Raw genomic sequence first — 20,025 nt, 5'->3', positions numbered from 1 at the left:
GTTAAGGCAGACTTGAATAAAACATTTGACCCACATTTCTCTAGAGTGTAAAATCATAAGAAAGGAGATTCGTCAAAACATTACTTTAAAAAAGCTATTCCTGGAACAGCCTCTAGATGAACAATATGTCTGCGGCATGTTAAGTAAAACACCTTCCACAATACTTGAGCTATGTCTCAAACTCTGCTGTCACATTCTAGGTCAGGATCAACAAATGTTTTCTGTTGATGGCCAGCCCACTAGTGTTTTAGCTTTGTGGGCCACCTTGTCCTGAAAGCAACCATTCAGCTCTGTCCTCAGAGTGTAGAAAGAACCTCTCATGGATAATGTGTACATGGAAGGGCAACTGGGCTTAAATAAAATTGTTTACAAAATTAAGAGGTGGACTGGGGTTTGGATAGCATGCTGTCATTTTTTAATTCCTCATTGAGGTTATAAATATTGATCTTTGGGAATCTGTAGGATGCAGAATTCTTTAGTTCCTTTATTTTTTGTTAACTACACAAAACTTACTAAGGTAATTAAAAAGGAAAAATGCCTAATTTCAACTCAATAGTTTATATTTGATCTTCAAACTACCCAGAAAAATTCAATTAATCATAACAGAGACTTCCTTTGATATGTGGATTTAATGAAGCTAGTTCATAATGATCTCAAGATAATGGATAGCACATATATATTAATATCATAGATATACTAATAATTTATTAGTAAAGTAGAACCCTACAATGTTCTACCTTCTGCGAAAAATAGAGCAGGGATGATAGGAAATGAATGCCTGTGCTCCTGAGTTAAGCAGAATGCAAGAAAATTCTTGCACTAGTAATTAGCTTAGTTTTTAACCCCATGGAAAAGCTAAGCCCTTAGGAAAGACACATATTGCCAATACCAGGAATGAGCCAGGAACTTCCTCCTTCTCTTCATGGTAAAGTTTACTCAAGTTTTCTCCCTCGTGCATGATAAGATCTTTTAAATATGTCAGGCGGTCCCCAAAATCCTTAAACTGTGCCAGAACAATCTATAAAGAGACATTTTCATTAGAAAAATTTCATGAGCATGTGTGACAGAATTAAGCATAACATTATTAGCTGCTAAGAGTTCAAGTTATTTACATCTCAAAATATCACAGAGGTCTCTGTGCAGGCCCTGGGATTCCATTCTGTGGTTTGGGTGTTCCCAGACCAGATCCACACAGAGAAGTGAGTATTCTGTTCCCTTAGTCCTACTACTTTTCTTCTTCCTGGTGATATTGAGACAATATTAGAGATTCATGGCTTTCTATGTAATTTGCACACTACAACTCGGGAAATTAATGGAGACTCCAATGGACAGTTGTGTCTCCAGCAGCTATGTCTCAATTACTCTACTTAGATATCCAGATAACAGCCCAACAATGGTGGCACATACATGCCTTTAATTCCAGCACTAGGGAGGCAGAGGCAGGTGGATCTCTGTGAGTTTGAGGCCAGTATGGTCTACAGAGCTAGTTCCAGGACAGCCAGGACTACACAAAGAAACCCTGTTGCGTTTAAAAAAAAAAAAGAAAGAAAAAAGAAAAAGAACCAACTAACCAATCAAACAAACAAACAAAACCCAACAGCAACTAAAAGAAATCCAGATAACAGATCTGAAAAGAGTATGGAACATACTCCATGTTAAAGTAATGTATTTGGCAAAGAACAAATGGCTGTTTAAGAGCTGGCCCTTGCCCATGTGATTAAGCAAGACTGTGTTTGGGATGGCTTTACTCTACAGTCCCTAAGACACCATGCAAACAGCACAACTGCCCCACAGGATTCCACAGACTGACGGTAGCATGAGAATGTCCACACCACCACCCAAATGGAAAAGCAAGATGAACCTCAAATTCATTTGATTTTGCCAGCAGCATCTTTTCCAAATAGGCAGCTGTCTGGAGGGAGTGCAGTTGTCCAGAATGGAGCCCAGGGGTGCTGCGATCTGCCGGGGAAGGCAGCTGATCCAAGAGGGTAGAATTTTCAAGGAAGGCCTCTTTTGTCTTTAGTACATCTTGCTGCAGCTCCTGGGGAAGGAGAAAGGATAACAAATGCTTATTCCTCCCCCACCATAGAGCCCCCAACCCCTGCCACTTGTGCTTCTGTGAATTTGTTGTTGTTGTTATTACTTATCTTTAAATTTCCTAAAATGATGTCCTAACTGGTACTGCTCTGAAATTTGGCAGTTTAGAGCTGAACCTGTTATTGCCCACCAGACTCAAGGCTCCCCGTGCCAGAAGCTGAAGACTGACTAAGAAGACTGGTGTACTTTGCATCTCTAATTATTCAACACTTAAGGGATGGACTTGTAAATCAGCTCAGGAATCCCTAAGGCTGTCCCTTGCTGGTGACAATATATCCCAATATAAATGGATTCATATAGAATCTGCTGTGCCTCACTAAGAAAGCTGAAGGCAGGCTATTCTAATTAGATCTGTTACTGATTTTGATTTGACCTAGGGCACAAGATATAAAACAATCTTGTTACCAAAGTTGCATACTGTGGCATATTCACATTCCAGGTATTTCCTCCTAGTACTGGAAACACCGTAGCTGTCACTGTTCTGATCTTTTAGTCTAAAATCACTGATTTCCCAGAAAAGCCCTCCTCACACGGCCAAGTCCAGGATTCCTGTTTGAGGGTACGTATGGGTGTGAGTGGGTGTGTTTGAGCTGTTCACTATTTACTTACATTTTGAGTCAGAGTCTCTTCACTGGCCTAGGCTCACTGATTTGGCTAGGTGACTGGCCGGTGAGCCCTGTTGTGTCCACTTCCACAACACCAGGATTTCAATAACTTTTGACACAGGACTGAGTCCGGGTCCTCATTCTTGTATGGCAAATATTCTATTCACTGAACCATATACCCAACTCTGATCACCATCATCATCATCACCACCAAGACTCATCATCGTCATCATCACCACCAAGACTTATTTTTGTTTCAAGTTATGTGTACTGTTCTGGTTAGTGTTTTGTCAACTTGACACAAGCTAGAGTCATTTGGGAAGCAGGATCCTCTACTGAGAAAAGTGTCCCTACTACGTCGGCCTGGGGGCAAACCTGTAGAGCACTTTCTTGATTAATGAGTGATATGAGAGGGCCCAGTTCACTACTGGTGGGGCCACCCCATGGGCAGGTGGCCCTGAGTACACAGGACAGGCTAAGCAAGCCACGGAGAGCAAGCCAGTAAGCTGTGTTCCTTCATGGCTTCTGCGTCAGTATTTGCTCTTCTCTGAGTTCCTGCCACGGTCTCCTTTGATGATGAACTGAGATGTGTAACAACAAGCTGAACCAAATCCCTTTGTTCCCAAGTTACTTTTGGTCATGGTGTTCTATCACATCAATAGAAACCTTAATGAAGATGTGTATACATGTTTATGTGTGTGTGTGTGCACATATGTATAGGTACTTATGGAAGTCAGAAGAAGGTGTCTAGTCCCATAGAACTGGAGTTACTGGTGACTGTGAGCTGCCCAACATGGGTGCTGAGAAACAAATGGGTCCTCTGGAGAAGCAGTACTGGCTCATAACTGCTGAGCCATCTCTCCAGCACAACCCCCCCCCCCCGGGATTATTCTTAAAGCCAAGAGATTCTTTCACCATCGCAACCAGGTGAGGCACTGTGGCTTCTATTTCAGATTTTGTGTGGGGCCTTTGGTTAGGGTTTAATTGCTAAAATACAAGTATAAACTTGGAAAAAAGGCGATGACAGACCCCCATGGCCCATCTGCCACCCATTCTTCCAACTCCACATCTCACCTTGCCTGTGTCCAGCACAGTCTGTCTCACTCCGAGGTCACAGCCACCCCTCATGAGTCCTGTCTATTTTGCTGCTATGGCTTTGCACCCACCTTTATGTCCTGCAGGGCCAGAGGCAGGGTGTCTGCCAGGTTGTTTCCTGACATATTGATGTTGGCAAGTGGCTGGAACTTCACTTCCTGCTGCTCTAGCCAGGCTGCGGCTTCTGTGTGAGCGCTGTGAGAAGCCTTCCAGAGCTGCAGCTGACCCCGGGCCTCCTGCAACTGGTCTGCGAGGTCTTGGTTCACCTGGGTCCACCTGTCAGCATAAAGTTAACAGCACAACCCTCGTTCCTTCCTCCCCTTGTAGCAAAATTATACACACACTCTATCAGGAAGTTAAAAGCAAATGTCCTAGAACTCACTACACAGACCAGGCCAGCCTCGAATTCAGAGATCCACTTGCCTCTGCCTCCTGAGTGCTGGGATTAAAGGCGTGAGCCACCATGCTTGGCCTTTAAAAAGGACTTACTTACACTGTGTTTGTGTCAAACAAATTTACTGTGCAATTATAAAAACAATATTCCTTGTTTTCAACTTAAAATAAAGGGAAAATTTATTCTATTTACAGATTTTTATCTTGCTTGTTTTTTCATTTACTCTATTAAAAAAAACTTTTCCATGTTACTAATTCAAACAAATAGATTAAATAAATAAAGACTAGCCTGGTATAGGCTCATGATTGTAATCTTATTACTTAGGAGGTTGTGTAATCAGGAAGATAAATTATAAGTTTGAAGCGAGCTGGGCATACACAGTGAGTTTTAGGCCAGACAACAACTGAATGAGATTCTGCTGGGGAGGGGGGAGCAGGGTGGGGAGGAGGATGGAAGAGGAGGAAAAACCATTTTTAAATGGCTGTAAAAAACACTCTGCACTCTGTGAATGGGGCTGGTGGCGTAGCTTGGTGGTAGAGCATTAGTGTAGCACAGGTCAAGCCCTGGATTCAGTTCACAGCAACTTTATTAAACAACAAAAAGAATGAACTTGTATATTCAGCAATGACAGCAACAGTCTATATAGTGAGGAGGCCCTGAAACCCAATGTGAAACTAAATGTTATTGTCCTCCCTTCAGTGAGGACTCAACGGAGACCCAAGGATGCCACGTCAGGGCATGGGATTTGCTGTCTGTCCTATGTTCAATGCTTTTTTTGAAAGCCGGTTTGCTGAAGCAATGGCGGGAGAATGAAAAGCAGCCTAACTTCTCCACATTGTCCCAGGCAAACTAGCTTAGGTCACTTTCCAAGAGATGTTTTGACCACACTCCTCCCACCTTACCCTACATACTCCCCACTCCTCAGACTTTCTGGTGCTGACTTGGGGGTTCCCAAGACCGAGCCCCTTGGGAGTGGCTGCATTAGAGGGCATTCCTAGCTTGGTTATCCAAACCCTATATGAGGCACACTATAGCACTCATGACATTAAACTTTACAAGATGAACTACACCCTCCAAGGCAGAGCCACAGATGAAAGCAGTCATCCTGGAGGAGTGAGAAGCCTTTCTGCACATACCTTGAATGAGCGTCCTGGCATTTCTCTTCCATTATTCCAGCAATGGAGGGGCAGGAATCTTTGAGTCTGCTAACAACCTCCTGCAGTTTCTCCCAGCTCCCTTCCTTGCTCTCAGCTTCATCCTGAAGGGCCTGAGGACACAGAAAAAGGTTAGCTTTGGGCGCTCTGGTCATCCACCTGGGAGGTAAAAGCTTCCTGGCCCTTGCTGCTGCACAATAGTGACACAAACACGTAGCCCTTACAGGACAGTGCCACACAACCAAGAATGGGAAGAAAACAAATGAAATGGCAAGGCATTCCTTCCTTCAAGGCTGAGCTCAGAAGTATTAAATCGTCAAACACATAACACTTGTCCATACATGCAGTTTCGTAAACCATGAGACGAAACACAGAAAAGTCAATATATTTACTTCCTGTGACTCATGTGACTAACTACAATTCCAAGCTATGCCTTTGGTACCTCTAGTTAAATCACCGCTTTCTGCTTCTGTGGCCAGCGCAAAAGCACCTGCATTCATTACTAGGCTTGCTTCAGCCTTTGGTTTTTAACCCACAATACCTCTGGCTGCCACGCTGGTTGATTTACCTGTAGGTTCTGCACCTGGCAGCCCAAGGCCTCCACTGATAAAACTGCAGGCTTGCTGTGCTCCATGGAGTATGCGAGTTGGATTGTCATCACATTGGCCTCATCGTAGAGCTTGTCATAGGCCTTCCACTCCTGCAGCATTGACTGCACAGAGGCCCTGAGCTGGTGGACCTGTGGGGAGAGGGGAACACCTGGCACTTAGCCTTCCTGAGACAGGCTCTCATTTGGTTTCCTCCCAAGCAATTGACTATGGTATCCAATTTAGGCATTTCAACTTGGAAGTATCGGCAATCTCCACCAAGTTCCTGAAGGTGGGGAGGTTACGGTGCATCCAGATCCCAAAGAAGGCTACTCTAATATGAGAGAGTGGGAATGAGCCCCAAGATCATGCGGCTCATGACAGACCCAGGGAAAGACACCAGACAAGAAAGAATCTGGAATTGGTCTGTCAGCCTTCTGGCTTTGGGAGGATTATTTAACGCTGTCACTGGTTTCTTCATCCCCAAAGCAAATTAATTAACAAAACAGACAAAATAAACACACCCACCCTCCCAAGACGGTTAGTGTAAGGCGTTGTAGGTATACAACAGTGTACAGCATTGTGCAGTGTACAGTATTGTAAGTATAAGATGCTCAAGTGACTTCTGAGCTTAGGTGTATTTACTGCAAAGTTAGCACAAGCTGGGAAAAACATGTCTGACACCCATGCCGGGCTTCCATGAAGGGCAGGCGTATTTTACCCACTGGTACATTCTGGCAACACGAGTTGAGCATTTTGTTACTTAGTGAAAACAGTCATGGAAACTACATGTGGGTGCATGACACTTTATAATTTACCATTTAAAAAGTACAACCTTAAACAAATTTTAGAGCACATCCTTTACTCCAACAAGAAACACCATATCCATTTAGAAGTCATTTCTTCCCTAGCCGCAAATCTACATTCAGTCTCCACAGATTTGCCTGCATTAGATACTTCATATAAACGATCCATTCATGGTCTTTTGTGACTCTCTTCTTTTAGTTACCAGACTTTAAAGTCCATTGATACAGAATACAAAGCTGCTGCTTCATACATCTAAATTACATGCCACAATACAGATATACCTATTATATTTTACTAAGACATCCATGGTTCTGGGGCTATCATGACTAGACTGCTATAAACATTCGCCAGCTAGGGGAATTGCAAAGTCATGTAACTCTATGTTTAACCTTTAAAGAACTGCCATGTTATTTCTCAGGGCAGTGGGACCTCTTTACCCCCAGGGACCTCCCCACCAGCAGTGTATGACCACCTTGCTAACACTTGCTGTTCTCTGTCTTTATTGTTGCCATCTGCATGGGCGTGACTTGCATTTCCTCATGGTTTTGGTTTTTATTCCTTGATGGCTACTGCCATGCTTATTAGCCATCTACATCAGCTGTGGAGAGATGTCCATTCAGACAACCTCTCCATTTCCCTCATTTGATCCTCTACCCTTTTCTTATTACCCTGTAACTCATTATACTGTACACAGAGGCCCCTTAGGGAAGACACAACTTGCAAATACACCCCCTATCCTTGAGGGTAGGAATCTACTGTTTTCTATTTTTCTCTTACTCCTGGTGGTGAAAAAAAACCAAACAAACACGATTAACAAACGAGGGAGAGAGCCCATTCCTATTTCTCCCCACCCCGTAGCTTGTCTTTGCAGCTCTTCGTGGTGTCCTCCTTAAGAGCAAAGTGATCAGTGTCTGAAGTCCAGCTTAGTTTTCCCCTCTGGCTTCTGCCTGTGCTTCTAGTGTCCTGTCTAGAAAGCCAGCCATGAATGTTTATGTTGCTTTTTAAAGATATTTATAGTTTTAACTCTTACGTTTATGTCTGGTTCATTTCAAGTTAATTTTTGTATGTGGTATTGGGTTTGCATAGTAACATGCTAACATCCAGGTGTTCCAGTATCATACTGTAAGGAAAAAATATCCCTCTTCTTCCTGCGAATTATCTTGGTATCTTCGTTGAAAAATCGACTGAAAATTTATCTTTTTGCACCCTTGCATTTATCTGTGTGTCTCTCTTATGATCTTGATATCTGCATGCTGTTATATACACTATCTTAATTGAATTCCCCCTTGTATTTTATTATAATACATAGTCATTACATTGTTGCTATCTGTTCATGTACATTTCCTGCACTGCCTGAGCACCTTGAGGGCATGATTCCATTATTTTCTGCTTTCTCTTATTCCTGGTGGTAAGCAGAATAACAACAAACATGACTGACAAATGACTGAGCTAGCTGATCCCCATTTTCCCAGAGTTCCAGTGAAAGGACAATGATGCTGCAGTTGCCTAGGGATTTCAATCATACAGCTTGCTCCCAAGTCCCCCTAAGAGCACATAGTCAAACGCAGATTTTAGTACGCAGCATGTATAACTCCCAATGAGGATTCTAGAGGAAACACAAACACATTATAATTGGCTGGCCGTCAGAGCATCCTCCCTGGGTAGGAGGTAAACGCCCTTGGCAAGCCTCAGCTTTCTCTTCTATGCTCTTCTATGAGCTGCATCTGGCACACTCTTCCTCCCCCTTCTCTCTGCCCACCTCTGGTGTTCTCTCTAAACTGACCTTGCTCCCAGTTCTCGGGGCTTTGTGATACAGACCCCTCCTGCCCCGCTGCATCTCCTGAATGCTTGCAAAGCTTTTCCCTAACTGCTGCTGTGGAGCTGACCTGGAAACACTGCCAGATGCTCAACTGAGAGACGGAGATGTTTATGCTTGCCTGAGTATGTTAGACGAAACAAAGATAGCCAAGTGGGCTTCCTGCCTGCCTGCCAGTGCCATCTGATCTATGACTTTGCTTCCAATTATTTAGAACATAAAACGAGATTTGAAATATTTCTTTCCACTTCAGTGTATGGCCCAGAAGTTTTTTTTTTTTTTTTTTAAACATGGGATAAATCTCTTCGATAAAAGAACAGTAGCAACAACAGACGAAAGACTATTCAAGGACAAACAGCAGACTGAGTGATGTCTCATACCTGGCTGGTCACATTATTCTTCTTTTGAAACAGCTCATCAATTCCAGATGCCATGTCTTCTAACGGGGGAATGTCTCCCCCCTCCAAAGTCAGCGAACTCTGCCTCAACTCATCCAGAGCTTTAGATTTCATGGCAAGCTGGTTTTCTATATCCTAGAGAAGACACACACGCAAAAGTGAAACGCTACAGAACAATAGTTTACTCTTTTCAAGTGAAAAATGACAGTGGAGCATATAGAGAGAGCACTTGCAGCAACAGCATTTCAATCTTAGCTGGCATTTTAAGACAGGGCTGTTGTTATGTAGCCCAGGTTGGCCTCAAGTCCATGGTCCGCCTGCCTCTGCTTTCTGAGTGCTGGATTATGGGCATGAACCATCACACCCAGTCTCACAGGATATTCTTAATTCTATTATATATTTTATATCTTAGGAGAGTCTAGGGATGTTACCAGCATGGTATGGAAGGAATGCACTTTGTTAAACATCTCCCTGCGCTAGCTGTGTGGCCCAAATCATCAAACCACAAGTCCCCAGCTTCTCAGCACCAGAGCCATTCAGTCATAGCTTGAATTTAATGAAAACACAAGCCGGGAGGCACTTTCACACCATTAAGCAGCATGCACAAGGAAGGAGGTGGTTACTGACTCTTCAGGTGCTTAAAAGCTTGCCTGTCTTTTGTATCTGAATCCATTAAGTCACTCATAAAGCGCCCCAACTGGTTCTGTTCTTTATAGTTATGTCCTCAGAAATAATAATAATAATAATAATAATAATAATAATAATGATAATGATGATGATGATGATGATGAACATAGACCCAGCAGTGTAAACCAGGTGAACAAGGCCTGCAACATCTGGGGATGATGGACATGCCTGTGTCCCCCGGATGCACAAAGCTGAGGCAGGAGGATTGCTAAGAGCTTGAGGCTAGTCTGGTCTATACTGTGAGATCCTTTTCAACCAAGTAACCATCACCACCAATAACTTCAAAGGTGATTTTTCCACACTTGGGAGGGAACCTAGACAGACCGAACACAGAATAACAGAAACTTTCTACCCCAGCACATGATTGGACCCTTTATTTTAATTGCAATCCATTTGTAAGTGTACCGTGGGGTTCTCACTGGCTAGGGGCTGCGTCTTTTTACGGTTAGGTTGTAGAAGTACTCCTCCCCCACTCCTGGCCAGGAGCCACACTTAAGGACACATATCCCCGAACACTAATCTGAAGCTAGAGTTTTTCTCTGTAAAGTGATACCATGAAATGTGTTTGAAAATGTTGAATTGCTGTGTCCTTCAAATTTCTAATTATCATCCATAGAGATTTCTAAAAGTACTTACCAGTAACTTGTCATATTTGCTCTCCAGTGCAAGAACATTTTTTTTTTTTTTTTAAAAAAGGACTATTTAGCAGGGAGTTAGAAGGAAAGCACACACACACACACACACTCCTACACCAGACCCCAAAAAAGTGGTAGCATAAATAATAAATAATAAACTTGGCAGTACTAGCCAATGAGCCCTCTCCTAGAAGGTATTTGCTCTTGTTTCTCCTCCTTGGAAAACCATGGCCCTCGAGTGGTCGTTGTTGCATTTATGAGGTTTGAATGTCACTTCTAAGGAAAAGACATGTTCCGGGAATTTTTGGCTTCCACACTTTCCTATCTACATTTTTTTATTATTTTGCCCCGGCGATGGCAAAATTACTTCGATATTTCCATTGTGCTTAGTCTTACATTCTGCCCTTTGTCTGAAGAAGATAATTTTCTGCTACTTGTTGTGTACAGTGTTCTAGAAGGACCACTTGTCCCTTGGAGCCAGTATTAAGGTGTTATCCACTGGCCAGGTCACAGTGTCCTCGAATCCCTCCAAGGCATGGACCCATCCTTTTAAACACGGCATCACTTGTCACCATGGCTGCAGAGGACACAAGTACTGCTTTTGCCGGTGCTGTGTGAAAGCATCCCATTAGCCCCTGCTGGGGCTGCAAAAGTTGGGTCAAAGTCCTGGTCTCCTGAGGTTATTGACAGCTCTGGTCATAAAGTTAAAAAAAAAAAAAAAAAAAAAAAAAAAAACCGGCAGCAAGTAGGAGGTCCTTTCTGATGACTACTTCCTGTTTCCCTCCCCCACTCTCCTCTCCTGCATCCACTTGGGGCTTAGCATTCCTCTGCAGGAAGCTGCAAAGAGTTGCAAATACACATAACCTAAGCAAGTCTTCCATAGACTTATTTTATGATTTTTAGTTGCATGTGTGCATGTGTATGAATGCTCGCGTTGGAGCCTACGACTGAAAAAGTATCACTTTGCAAATTTTAAAACCCATGAACTCTTGCCTAATTTATCCGAGAAAGTTTAGTTCAGTGGTGTACCATACGTGTGGTGGCAATCCCATACTGCCCTGGTGTGCAGTAGGCAACCCCATTCTAGGTTTGTGTGAGTGGAGTCTGGTGCAGCATTCGCTAACCATGTACCTCTCGGATGCATAACTAAGCAACATGTCACTGGGTGTGCAGGGGATCTGGAGCAGAGTCTCTAGAAACTTCAGCATCATTCCTCTTCCTCAGGACAGGTGTGGGCACTGCGTCGCCCCGACACCCGGTGGGCAGGATGCTGCCCCTCCTCACCTGGCAGTCCAGGAGCAGCTTTTCCATGGAGACCGCATTTTCAGGGTTTTGGAGTATCTTCAGCTTCTCTTCCTGTGCCTCCAACCAGCTGTTCAGATTCTGAATTTTGTTTTCATTCTCGGTGATACTTTCCAGAAGTTGTTCCAAATGTTGTATCTAGATGTGATGGGTTAAAAATATTACAAAGGAAAAGTTCTTACTTTCACCCCTTGTCTTAAAAATGTGTGACAGTTTGAGTGGAATGCCCGCCCCTGCCATAGGCTCTGGCATTTGAACACTTAAGTCTCTGGATGGTGGAGTGGTTTGGGGAGAGTTATATGGTATGGCCTTGCTGGAGGAAGTACGTTACTGGGAGTGGGCCTTGAGCCTATACTCTACTTCCAGTTTGCTCTCTCTGCTTCTTGCTTGCTTAAAAATGTGATCTCTCAAGCTAGGTGGTGGTGGTGCACGTCTTTAATCCCAACACTCCGGAGGCAGAGGCAGGTGGATCCCTGTGATTCGAGGCCAGCCTGGCCTACAAAGTGAATTCAAGAACAGGCTCCCAAGTTACACAGAGAAACCCTGTCTCAAAAGACCAAGAAAAAAAGTGTGTGTGTGTGTGTGGGGGGGGGGGTCTCTCAGCTTCCTGCTCGGGCTACCATGCCTTCCTACCATGACAGGCTCTTCTCTCTCCAGAACCACAAGTCCAAATAAACTCTTCCTTCTATAAGTTGGCTTGGTCTTTTTTTTTTTTTTTTTAATTACAGCAATAGAAGAATAATGAATTCAAAATACAAACAGCATTATGTGGCTATTTTATTTTTGCTATGGCATTTGTATCCTTTTGAAATGAAAAGATAACTTGTTTTTTCTGAAAGTTTTAATATTTTACACAACAAAATGCACTGGAGTTATAGACAATTGTGAGCCACCATGCAGGTGCTAAGAACCGAACCTGGGCCTCTGCAAGAGTAGCCAGTCCTTTTTAGCAGTTTCACTATCCCAGATAATTCCCAGTTTAATAAGACAAATCACTTTCTAGTTCTGATTCTTATTTGTAATATACTTGTTATTAGGTAATCACAGTGTATACAAGGTTTTATTCGTCTTCTGTTGGTCAGCAAGCTCACTGGGTTGAGACATTTCCAGGCAGGCATGCCTTTAGTCTCAGTACTCAGCAGAGGCTGGTGGATCTGTGGGTTCGAGACCAACTTGGTCTACATAACAAAACCCTGTCTCAAGAAGCATGAAATAAAAAATAAAAGATTTTCTCTTAGAATGGATATAGTATCACTTGATTAGTTATTCTAAAATTGGAAATTAAGGCCTTGTACATTTTTGCAAGTATAAAGAATACTGAGTACATGTTGTACATTTCTTTTGGGGAGACCACTTTAAATAGCTGTCTAAGAACTGGGTTGTATGATGACGGAGTCCAATGAAATTTTAAATTTTTTTAAAAAAATGTACATTTTAAGTCATTCTGACATCAGTAGTGTATGAACGTGGTCGCTTTAGGTCTTGTTTTGCTAAAACATTTCTAACTTATTAACTATATGCCCTGTAGTATTTGTTTTTGTGTCTGAGGATTAAAATGGATACATTTTTATCTTTATCTGTCATGGAATATTTGTACAGTGTGTGAAAAATGTATCGCTGTGATTGCTGTAATATAAAGCTAAATGGCTGTTAGGCAGGAGGGTTAGGTATAGGTGGGACTTCCGAGCAGAGAGAGAAAGGAGGAGATGAATCTAGGCACCAGAGAGATGCCAGAAAACATGGAAAAAAGCAGGATGGTTGGTATGTGACAGAATGTAAATGAATAGGAATGGGTTAATTTAAGTTATGAGCTAGTTAAAAACAAGCCTAAGCTAACGTCAAGCTTTCATAATTAATAATAAATCTCCGTGGCATTATTTGAGCTTGCAGTCCAAAGGAAAGGCTGACTACTACATTTACCTATTAACTATAATTCTTTTTTCTTTACTTCTTTGGAGACAGGCTTTTATGTGAAATGGTCCTGGCTGCCCTGAACTCCCTTTATAGACCAGATTGGCCTCAAACTCAGAGATCCACCTGCCTCTGCTTCCTGCATGCTGGGATTAAAGGCATACACTACCTGGCTTAACTAGAATGTCTAACTTGGAGAAATATCCTGTTCAAGTTGTCCATCCATTCATGTACTTGAAATTTTGAACAGAATCTTAAACACGTGTGCTTTTTTTTAAATGCAGAAAAGAGATGCGATATGTGTTATTATCAATATTTTTTTCATGAACAAGTTTTCTTCACATTTCAGGACTCTTGCCGTGGAAATCTACCACATGTATTTCTTTTTTCCTTTTTCTTTTTTTTTTCTGTTCAGTCATCTCAAAGATGCACTGTTTCGTCCTTTTAAACATGTTTCCTCAGAAAATGTCAAAATCCCTGACCTTTTGGTAGCCTGACATATTCCTTTTCACTTGCCCAACTTAATTTCCCCAAAGAATCTCAGCAGAACTGTCAGCATTCCTTTTAGCCTCTGTTGTGTGCACCCACAGGAAATACTAAAATGCGGGGTCTTCATGGAGTTCTAATTGGGATGGTTAATAGGCTTGAGGCTGTGAACCAGCTTTCTGAATAGCTTTTAAGGGTTCTCAGCAAGGGGTATTTTGCAAGGACCAAATCAAGCATCCAAGTGTGACTACAGGACACACCTTTCTATTGAGGGTCCCATGCACTCGGTGCCACTGGCGGTTCATCTCCCCCAGGTGCTCCGCAAACTCTGTCCTTTCATAGCGCTTGCTTTCTACATCACAGGTGCTTAGCTGAAGTAATGACTGGTTAACAAAGTCAACTATCCACTGCTTGTAGTCCATCTCCATTCTGAACCCCTAAAACACAGAGAAGCAAAAATGAAACACCTGTGTCAGAATGGAAGACCATCATACAAATGGCATTTTTCTTATTGCTGGACTCTAGGGGGCGCTGTATGCCTACCATTAACCCCAACGTCAGGAGTACCTCCCACTCTCCCCACCTTCCATGGGGCAGGGTGGTTGCTTCTTCTGTAAGGAGACTCTTGGAAGGACTTACACATTCTTGGGCACAACATGACTCACTTCCCTTCGAACTCACTGGAAACTGAGGGTGTACAGACCTGCTGTCTGTACGAGGCTAGCAGGTCCCTGCTCTGGCTAAGGGTCCTGTGAGAAGTTGCCTGAGTTATGTGAGATCTGGGCCATGTGAGGACTCAAGGAACAACAGGATAGAAAACAGAAGATAAGAGCACAAAACTTACAGCACCCATAGGGAATCTGGCCAACTTAGGTAGCCATTCTATCCCTTGGTGACAAAGGCCTCCTATGGCTGTACCTTGGCTATAAGTTCTACCATGATCCTAAACCCACCCAGGGTAACTGTACATCTATCAAGCCTGTTGTCTGTTGGGTTTTACTCAAGAAAGTTCTAGCTCCTCTAATGGAGACACCCTGAAGGAACCAAGTGGAATGTACTAGTAACCATAGCTTATGCAGACCTTTTAAAGATGCTACTAGGCACTCAAGTTAGGATTCGATGACAGATAAAAACCCAAATCAGGACAGACATGGTGGCTGGTTTATACAAACAAGTTCCAGGACTACATAGCCAGACCTGGCCTTGCAAAGAAAAAAAAATCTTCTGCTACACTCACTCATACTTGGTCATTAAGCCATTCACCTTCTGCCTTTCAGACACCAGCTCTACCACCCTGCCAGCTTTTTGAAGGTTATGCCCAGCCTCCTCATTTACCTACCTAGCATACTACCTGGCACATAATGTATGTGTCTTGTTATACGCTAATGAAATCTACTCGAAATTCGTATCTAGTGCCAAAGGATATCTACTCTTTTCTTCCTCGAGGGCTTTATTAATAACCACTGCAGACCAAACACTGGGGTGTTTTCTCCAGGCGAGAATCTCAGTCAAGGCAGGGAGACAGGGAAGTGGCTAAGTGATGGTAACTGCACAAGTACTAGAGAGAGGGTCACAGAGACATCGAGTCTGGCATAGCCATCTAACGGGGCAGAGAGACCTGGGGTGGAAGAGCCACTGAAGTCATATGTGGGCTGAGCCTTGAAAGGTGACTCAGAGGATGTGTGTAAAGCAGGCAGTGACATTTCAGACAGAAGGTGCGCACAGCATGTGTGTGGTAGGGGAGTACCAGAAGCAGGGGAGGCACCCAAACTGGATTCGGTGTTGATGGGCGAGGGTGGTGAAAAGATGAAGTCAGGGAGTCCATTAAGAACCTGGACTGTGGGCTCTAGAATAATTGCCACCCACTTCCCTCTCTGCCTCCCCCCAATCGGTTTCTCCTGATCATACCTCACACATTTTTCCTGCTAAGTGATTTGCTTCTGTACTGAGCAGAGAGACATCAGCCCCTGCTGTAGAATTACCTTGAGCTTCTGCAGAAGATTTTTGACTTGGGACGCAGAACGCTTCCAGAGCTCAGCGTCCTCACCTGCAGCCTGAGGCTCCATGGTGTTCATCCAGCTGATAATCTCAGAGATTGCATTGCGAGAAGGCAACTTCTCCATCTGAAGCTGCAAGGACACAATGACTTCCATTTAATTGCTTGCTGCTAACCAGATAATCAGGGTCTTCATCACCAAAGATGATACCTGCTTTGATAAAAGGTCTTGATACATGATTATGCCAGTTAGCCACCAAAACAAACCCAGTATTAAAGCTTCAAATACGTGACCCCCCCAAAAAAAACAATGATAAAGACCTCCATACAAGCCAATTCAGTGGCACAGAGACAACCAGGAAATAAAGTAATTAAGCCTGATTTCTCTCTTAAGAAAGATCTCACTGGAGGAGAGTCTAGTAATTAAGACCTATATTCAGTGGTGTGTGTTTGTGTGTGTGTTGGGGGCTAGGTAGTGTCAAAGAAAATTACTGAGTTAGGAAGATAATTGTAAAAGAGTTGTGAGCTAACAAGTGCTTGCTAATTTAAATGCTGGGTCTTAAAACACTTACCTGGTGAAGTTTCTCTTGAATGTCTGGAAGCTGAGTGATGAGCATTGTCCACTTCTGTTCGAATTGTGCTAGAGAGGCTCTCAGCGTGGCCGTGTCTGCCTCTTTCAGGTGGAGAAGTTGGTTCCCAGTGCTCAGCACTGCAGACTTCAGAGAGGATTTCTCATCAACTTCCTTGGAAAATTCCTACAGGAAACAGTTTCTGAGGTCAGATACTTTCAAAACTTAAGAACAGTCAGAATAACTATAACTAAAGATCTACACACATACATACGCACACCTACAGAGTGTTGGCCACCACTCCAGGCATCACATCTACCCTGGAGAACAAAGCTCACAGAATCTCTAGTTCCTTTTAACCTAGAGGATTCACAGTTTTTAAAATAGGTAAGTTCAGCCTGGAGAGACGACTCAGTGATTAAAAGTATTTGCTGCTTTTACAGAGGAACCACGTTCAGTTCCTAGTACCCACTTGGTGGCTAATAACCATCTGTAATTTCAGTTCCAGGGGTTTTGATGCCTTCTTCTGACCTCCAAGGTACCAGGTACACACACACGTGGTGCACATCCATACGTGCAGGGAAAACACATACATGAAGTCAGATAAGCCATATTCAATGACTGATTTTGCAAGAAACTGTGGAACCATGTGAAATGAATTACTCTGGATAAATGTTCAAATACAATAACTGAAGTCTTTCCTATGTATAGGTTCTTTTGAGAGTATTAAAAAAAACACTATATTTTAATATCAAAGTGAGTAGCCATAGATATAAAATGGAAGAGAGTAAAGACCAAGGGGAAGTATTTCATGCGTACCTAACATATCAACACAGATCCTATGCATATTTTCTGTGCTGGGGGTGGCACTCAGTGCCTGCACACTTGTTAGGTGAGTGTGCCAACACTAAGCTACATCTCTGACTAGTAAGTTCATTTTTTATGGAAGAAAACTTTCTCCCAATCAAAGCAATAAAACCAAAACGTGAACAGAACTCTCACAAGAACTTAAAATCATGCATCCGTTAATTCCATGAAATAATAATCCTAGAAGAAGGTAGTTTGAGGGTTGGCTGTATCTTTTTTTTTTTTTTTTTTTTTTTTAAAGACAAGGTTTCTTTGTATTGTTTTGGAGCCTGTCCTGGAACTAGCTCTGTAGTCTGCGCTGGCTTCAAACTCAGAGATCCATCCACTTGCCTCTGCCTCCCTATAGTGCTGGGACTAAAGGTGTGTGTCACCAATGCCTGGCTGGTTGGCTGTATCTTTTATCATTAATAAAATATGCCATATCTGAGCAGTTGTTACATTTATATACGTACCACAGAGTCTGAACAGTAGCAGATAACCCTGAGAACACATCTTACCCCTTACCCCCCCCCAAAAAAAAAAAAAAAAAAAAAAAAAAAAAAGGGAGCAGAGACTATCACAGCAAACCTGATACTTTTTTTCATGCTATTTATTCTTGACCAGTAGTGTGAGCAACTTACAAAAAAGCTGTCTATGTTGTTTCTGATCGTATCCAGGTCCTGAGACACATTGAGGGACTGTTCTTTCCAGTAATTCAACGTTTGTTGAGAAGATTCCAGCCACCTGGTCAGCTCGTCCGAATCCCTGCTGTAACTAATGGGAGCAAAGCGAGAATAGAAACTAGAAACTCGGTCTGGGGATGACACGCACCAGTGTGCATCATTCTTATTTGTTTGTTTCCCTGATCAGCGCTATTATTCAGAAATCCATGGCATTTATAAGTATTCTATCATGTCTTATACCATGCCCCAAGTCCAATGGTCTTACCATTTTCTAGAACTCTCTCCATTAGGGATAATCAAGAAGGAAGATGTACAAAAACATTCTTATTACAGCTATAACAAAGTCTGTTCATCTACCAAGAGGTCAGCTTGGACATCAGCTTTCTGAAGTTATGTGTTTATAATGAAAATAAAACTAGCATTTGGAGATGGTGCTCAATGGCACATGGCTGCGTGCTATTGTATTATCGTATATGATGGAAATAGCCAAACAGGACACCATCTTCCTTATAGCTCTTCAACTTGCTTAGCCCAGACAGCCTTTGAGAGGCAGGGATGAGACTGAGGTTTAAATGGTCTCTGTGCTCTCCATCATTCTCTGACGGACCAAGGTAATTCCGGGCAAATATAACAGAGCCTCTGAAGAAATCAAAAGACTCAAAGCACTCTATGGGCTAAAGTCATTAAATGTCTTCAAACTTTTTTCCTTTTTTCTGTTTTTCAAGACAGAGTTTCTCTGTGTAGTCCTGTCTGTCCTGGAACTCACTCTGTAGACCAGGCTGTCCTCAAACTCAGAGATCCACCTGCCTCTGCCTCCTGAGTGTTGGGGTTAAAGGCGTGCCTCAGTACACCTGACTGTCCTGCTTTAAATTTTTTGTTTTGTTTTTCAGGACAGGGGTTTCTCTGTGAAACAGTCCTGGCTGTTCTGGAACCCACTCTGTAGACCAAGCTGGCCTCAAACTTGGAGATCTGTCTGCCTCTGCCTTCTAAGAGCTGGAGTTAAAGGCCTGCAATAACACCACGCAGGCATTTTTAAACTTTTTAAATCTTTGGAAGTAGGTGAGAAGATGGCAACATCCCAGCATGAATGTATCCTAGGAATTGGATTGATGTAATTCCTTGTGCTTGCAGAAATATGCAAATGCCCTCGGACACTGCTAGCATATGATCCTGAGGCTAGAGAACCAAGAGCAGAGGTTGGCACGATTGGAGAGAACACGGTACAATGTGGGGGACCACACCCAACCCTGAGTTGACCACAGAATCTTCCTGGGATCTTTCTCTACAGCAGACCATGAGGCCCACCAATCTCTAAGGCAGCATACCTGAGTAGATGCTTAAGAAGGGTTTGCAGTCTGTGGAGCTCATGGTCAATTTTCTTGTTGAGGGACAACCACTGCTCTTCTAGCTTTGTGATCTGGCCCTCCAGCTCAGGACAGCTCACAGATGCCGCCAGCTGTTTGCCTTCATTCAAGGTCTGGCAAAGCCGCGCATGCTTTCCATCAATATTTCTTTTTATTTGCTAGAGAAGAAAAAAAAAAATCACAGAATGAATTACTGAAGTAAAATCTGTCAATCCAGTTTTTCTCTTTTTAGTAAGGCAGGAACTTATTATATAGTCCAAGCAAACCTGAAAATTCACTATGTAGCTCAAAACTTCTAATACTTATGTGTCAGCATTGCAAATACTGAGATCACAGACTGGCTCCAAACACCTGGACTTAGAGCTCCTTCTAGCTCAGCCTTGTCAGTAGTGGAACCATCAGCATGACCTATCTACCATTCCAGGCTTGGTTTCACATGCAGACTATTTTTTCTAACTTACTTAATTCTCTAATACTATTATTATTATTATTATTATTATGTGTATGGGTGCTTTGCCTGTATATCTATCTGTGCCATACACACACATGCCTGGTGCCAGAAGAAGGCATTGGATCCCCTGGAACTAGTTGCA

General features: G+C 42.9%; 1 protein-coding gene across 1 annotated transcript in view; it reads right to left on the bottom strand.

Moving 5' to 3' along the window:
* The window catches only part of Syne2 (spectrin repeat containing nuclear envelope protein 2), a 255,798-nt gene that overhangs the window by 50,230 nt on the left and 185,543 nt on the right, over nucleotides 1–20,025 (bottom strand). The window contains exons 78-89 of the mRNA XM_051196009.1: nucleotides 19,394–19,590; nucleotides 18,027–18,159; nucleotides 16,543–16,725; nucleotides 15,957–16,103; nucleotides 14,235–14,411; nucleotides 11,560–11,715; nucleotides 8,936–9,088; nucleotides 5,914–6,084; nucleotides 5,328–5,458; nucleotides 3,869–4,073; nucleotides 1,862–2,041; nucleotides 890–1,018 (exon numbers count right to left, since the gene is read on the bottom strand). Of these exons, the coding sequence (XP_051051966.1) occupies nucleotides 890–1,018; nucleotides 1,862–2,041; nucleotides 3,869–4,073; nucleotides 5,328–5,458; nucleotides 5,914–6,084; nucleotides 8,936–9,088; nucleotides 11,560–11,715; nucleotides 14,235–14,411; nucleotides 15,957–16,103; nucleotides 16,543–16,725; nucleotides 18,027–18,159; nucleotides 19,394–19,590 (1,962 nt within the window). The remainder of the gene's footprint in view (nucleotides 1–889; nucleotides 1,019–1,861; nucleotides 2,042–3,868; nucleotides 4,074–5,327; nucleotides 5,459–5,913; nucleotides 6,085–8,935; nucleotides 9,089–11,559; nucleotides 11,716–14,234; nucleotides 14,412–15,956; nucleotides 16,104–16,542; nucleotides 16,726–18,026; nucleotides 18,160–19,393; nucleotides 19,591–20,025) is intronic.

Source organism: Phodopus roborovskii, unplaced genomic scaffold, assembly GCF_943737965.1.
Source record: "Phodopus roborovskii unplaced genomic scaffold, PHOROB, whole genome shotgun sequence".
In the NCBI taxonomy this organism is placed as follows: Eukaryota; Metazoa; Chordata; class Mammalia; order Rodentia; family Cricetidae; genus Phodopus; species Phodopus roborovskii.
This window is presented reverse-complemented; position numbering and strand designations above follow the sequence as displayed.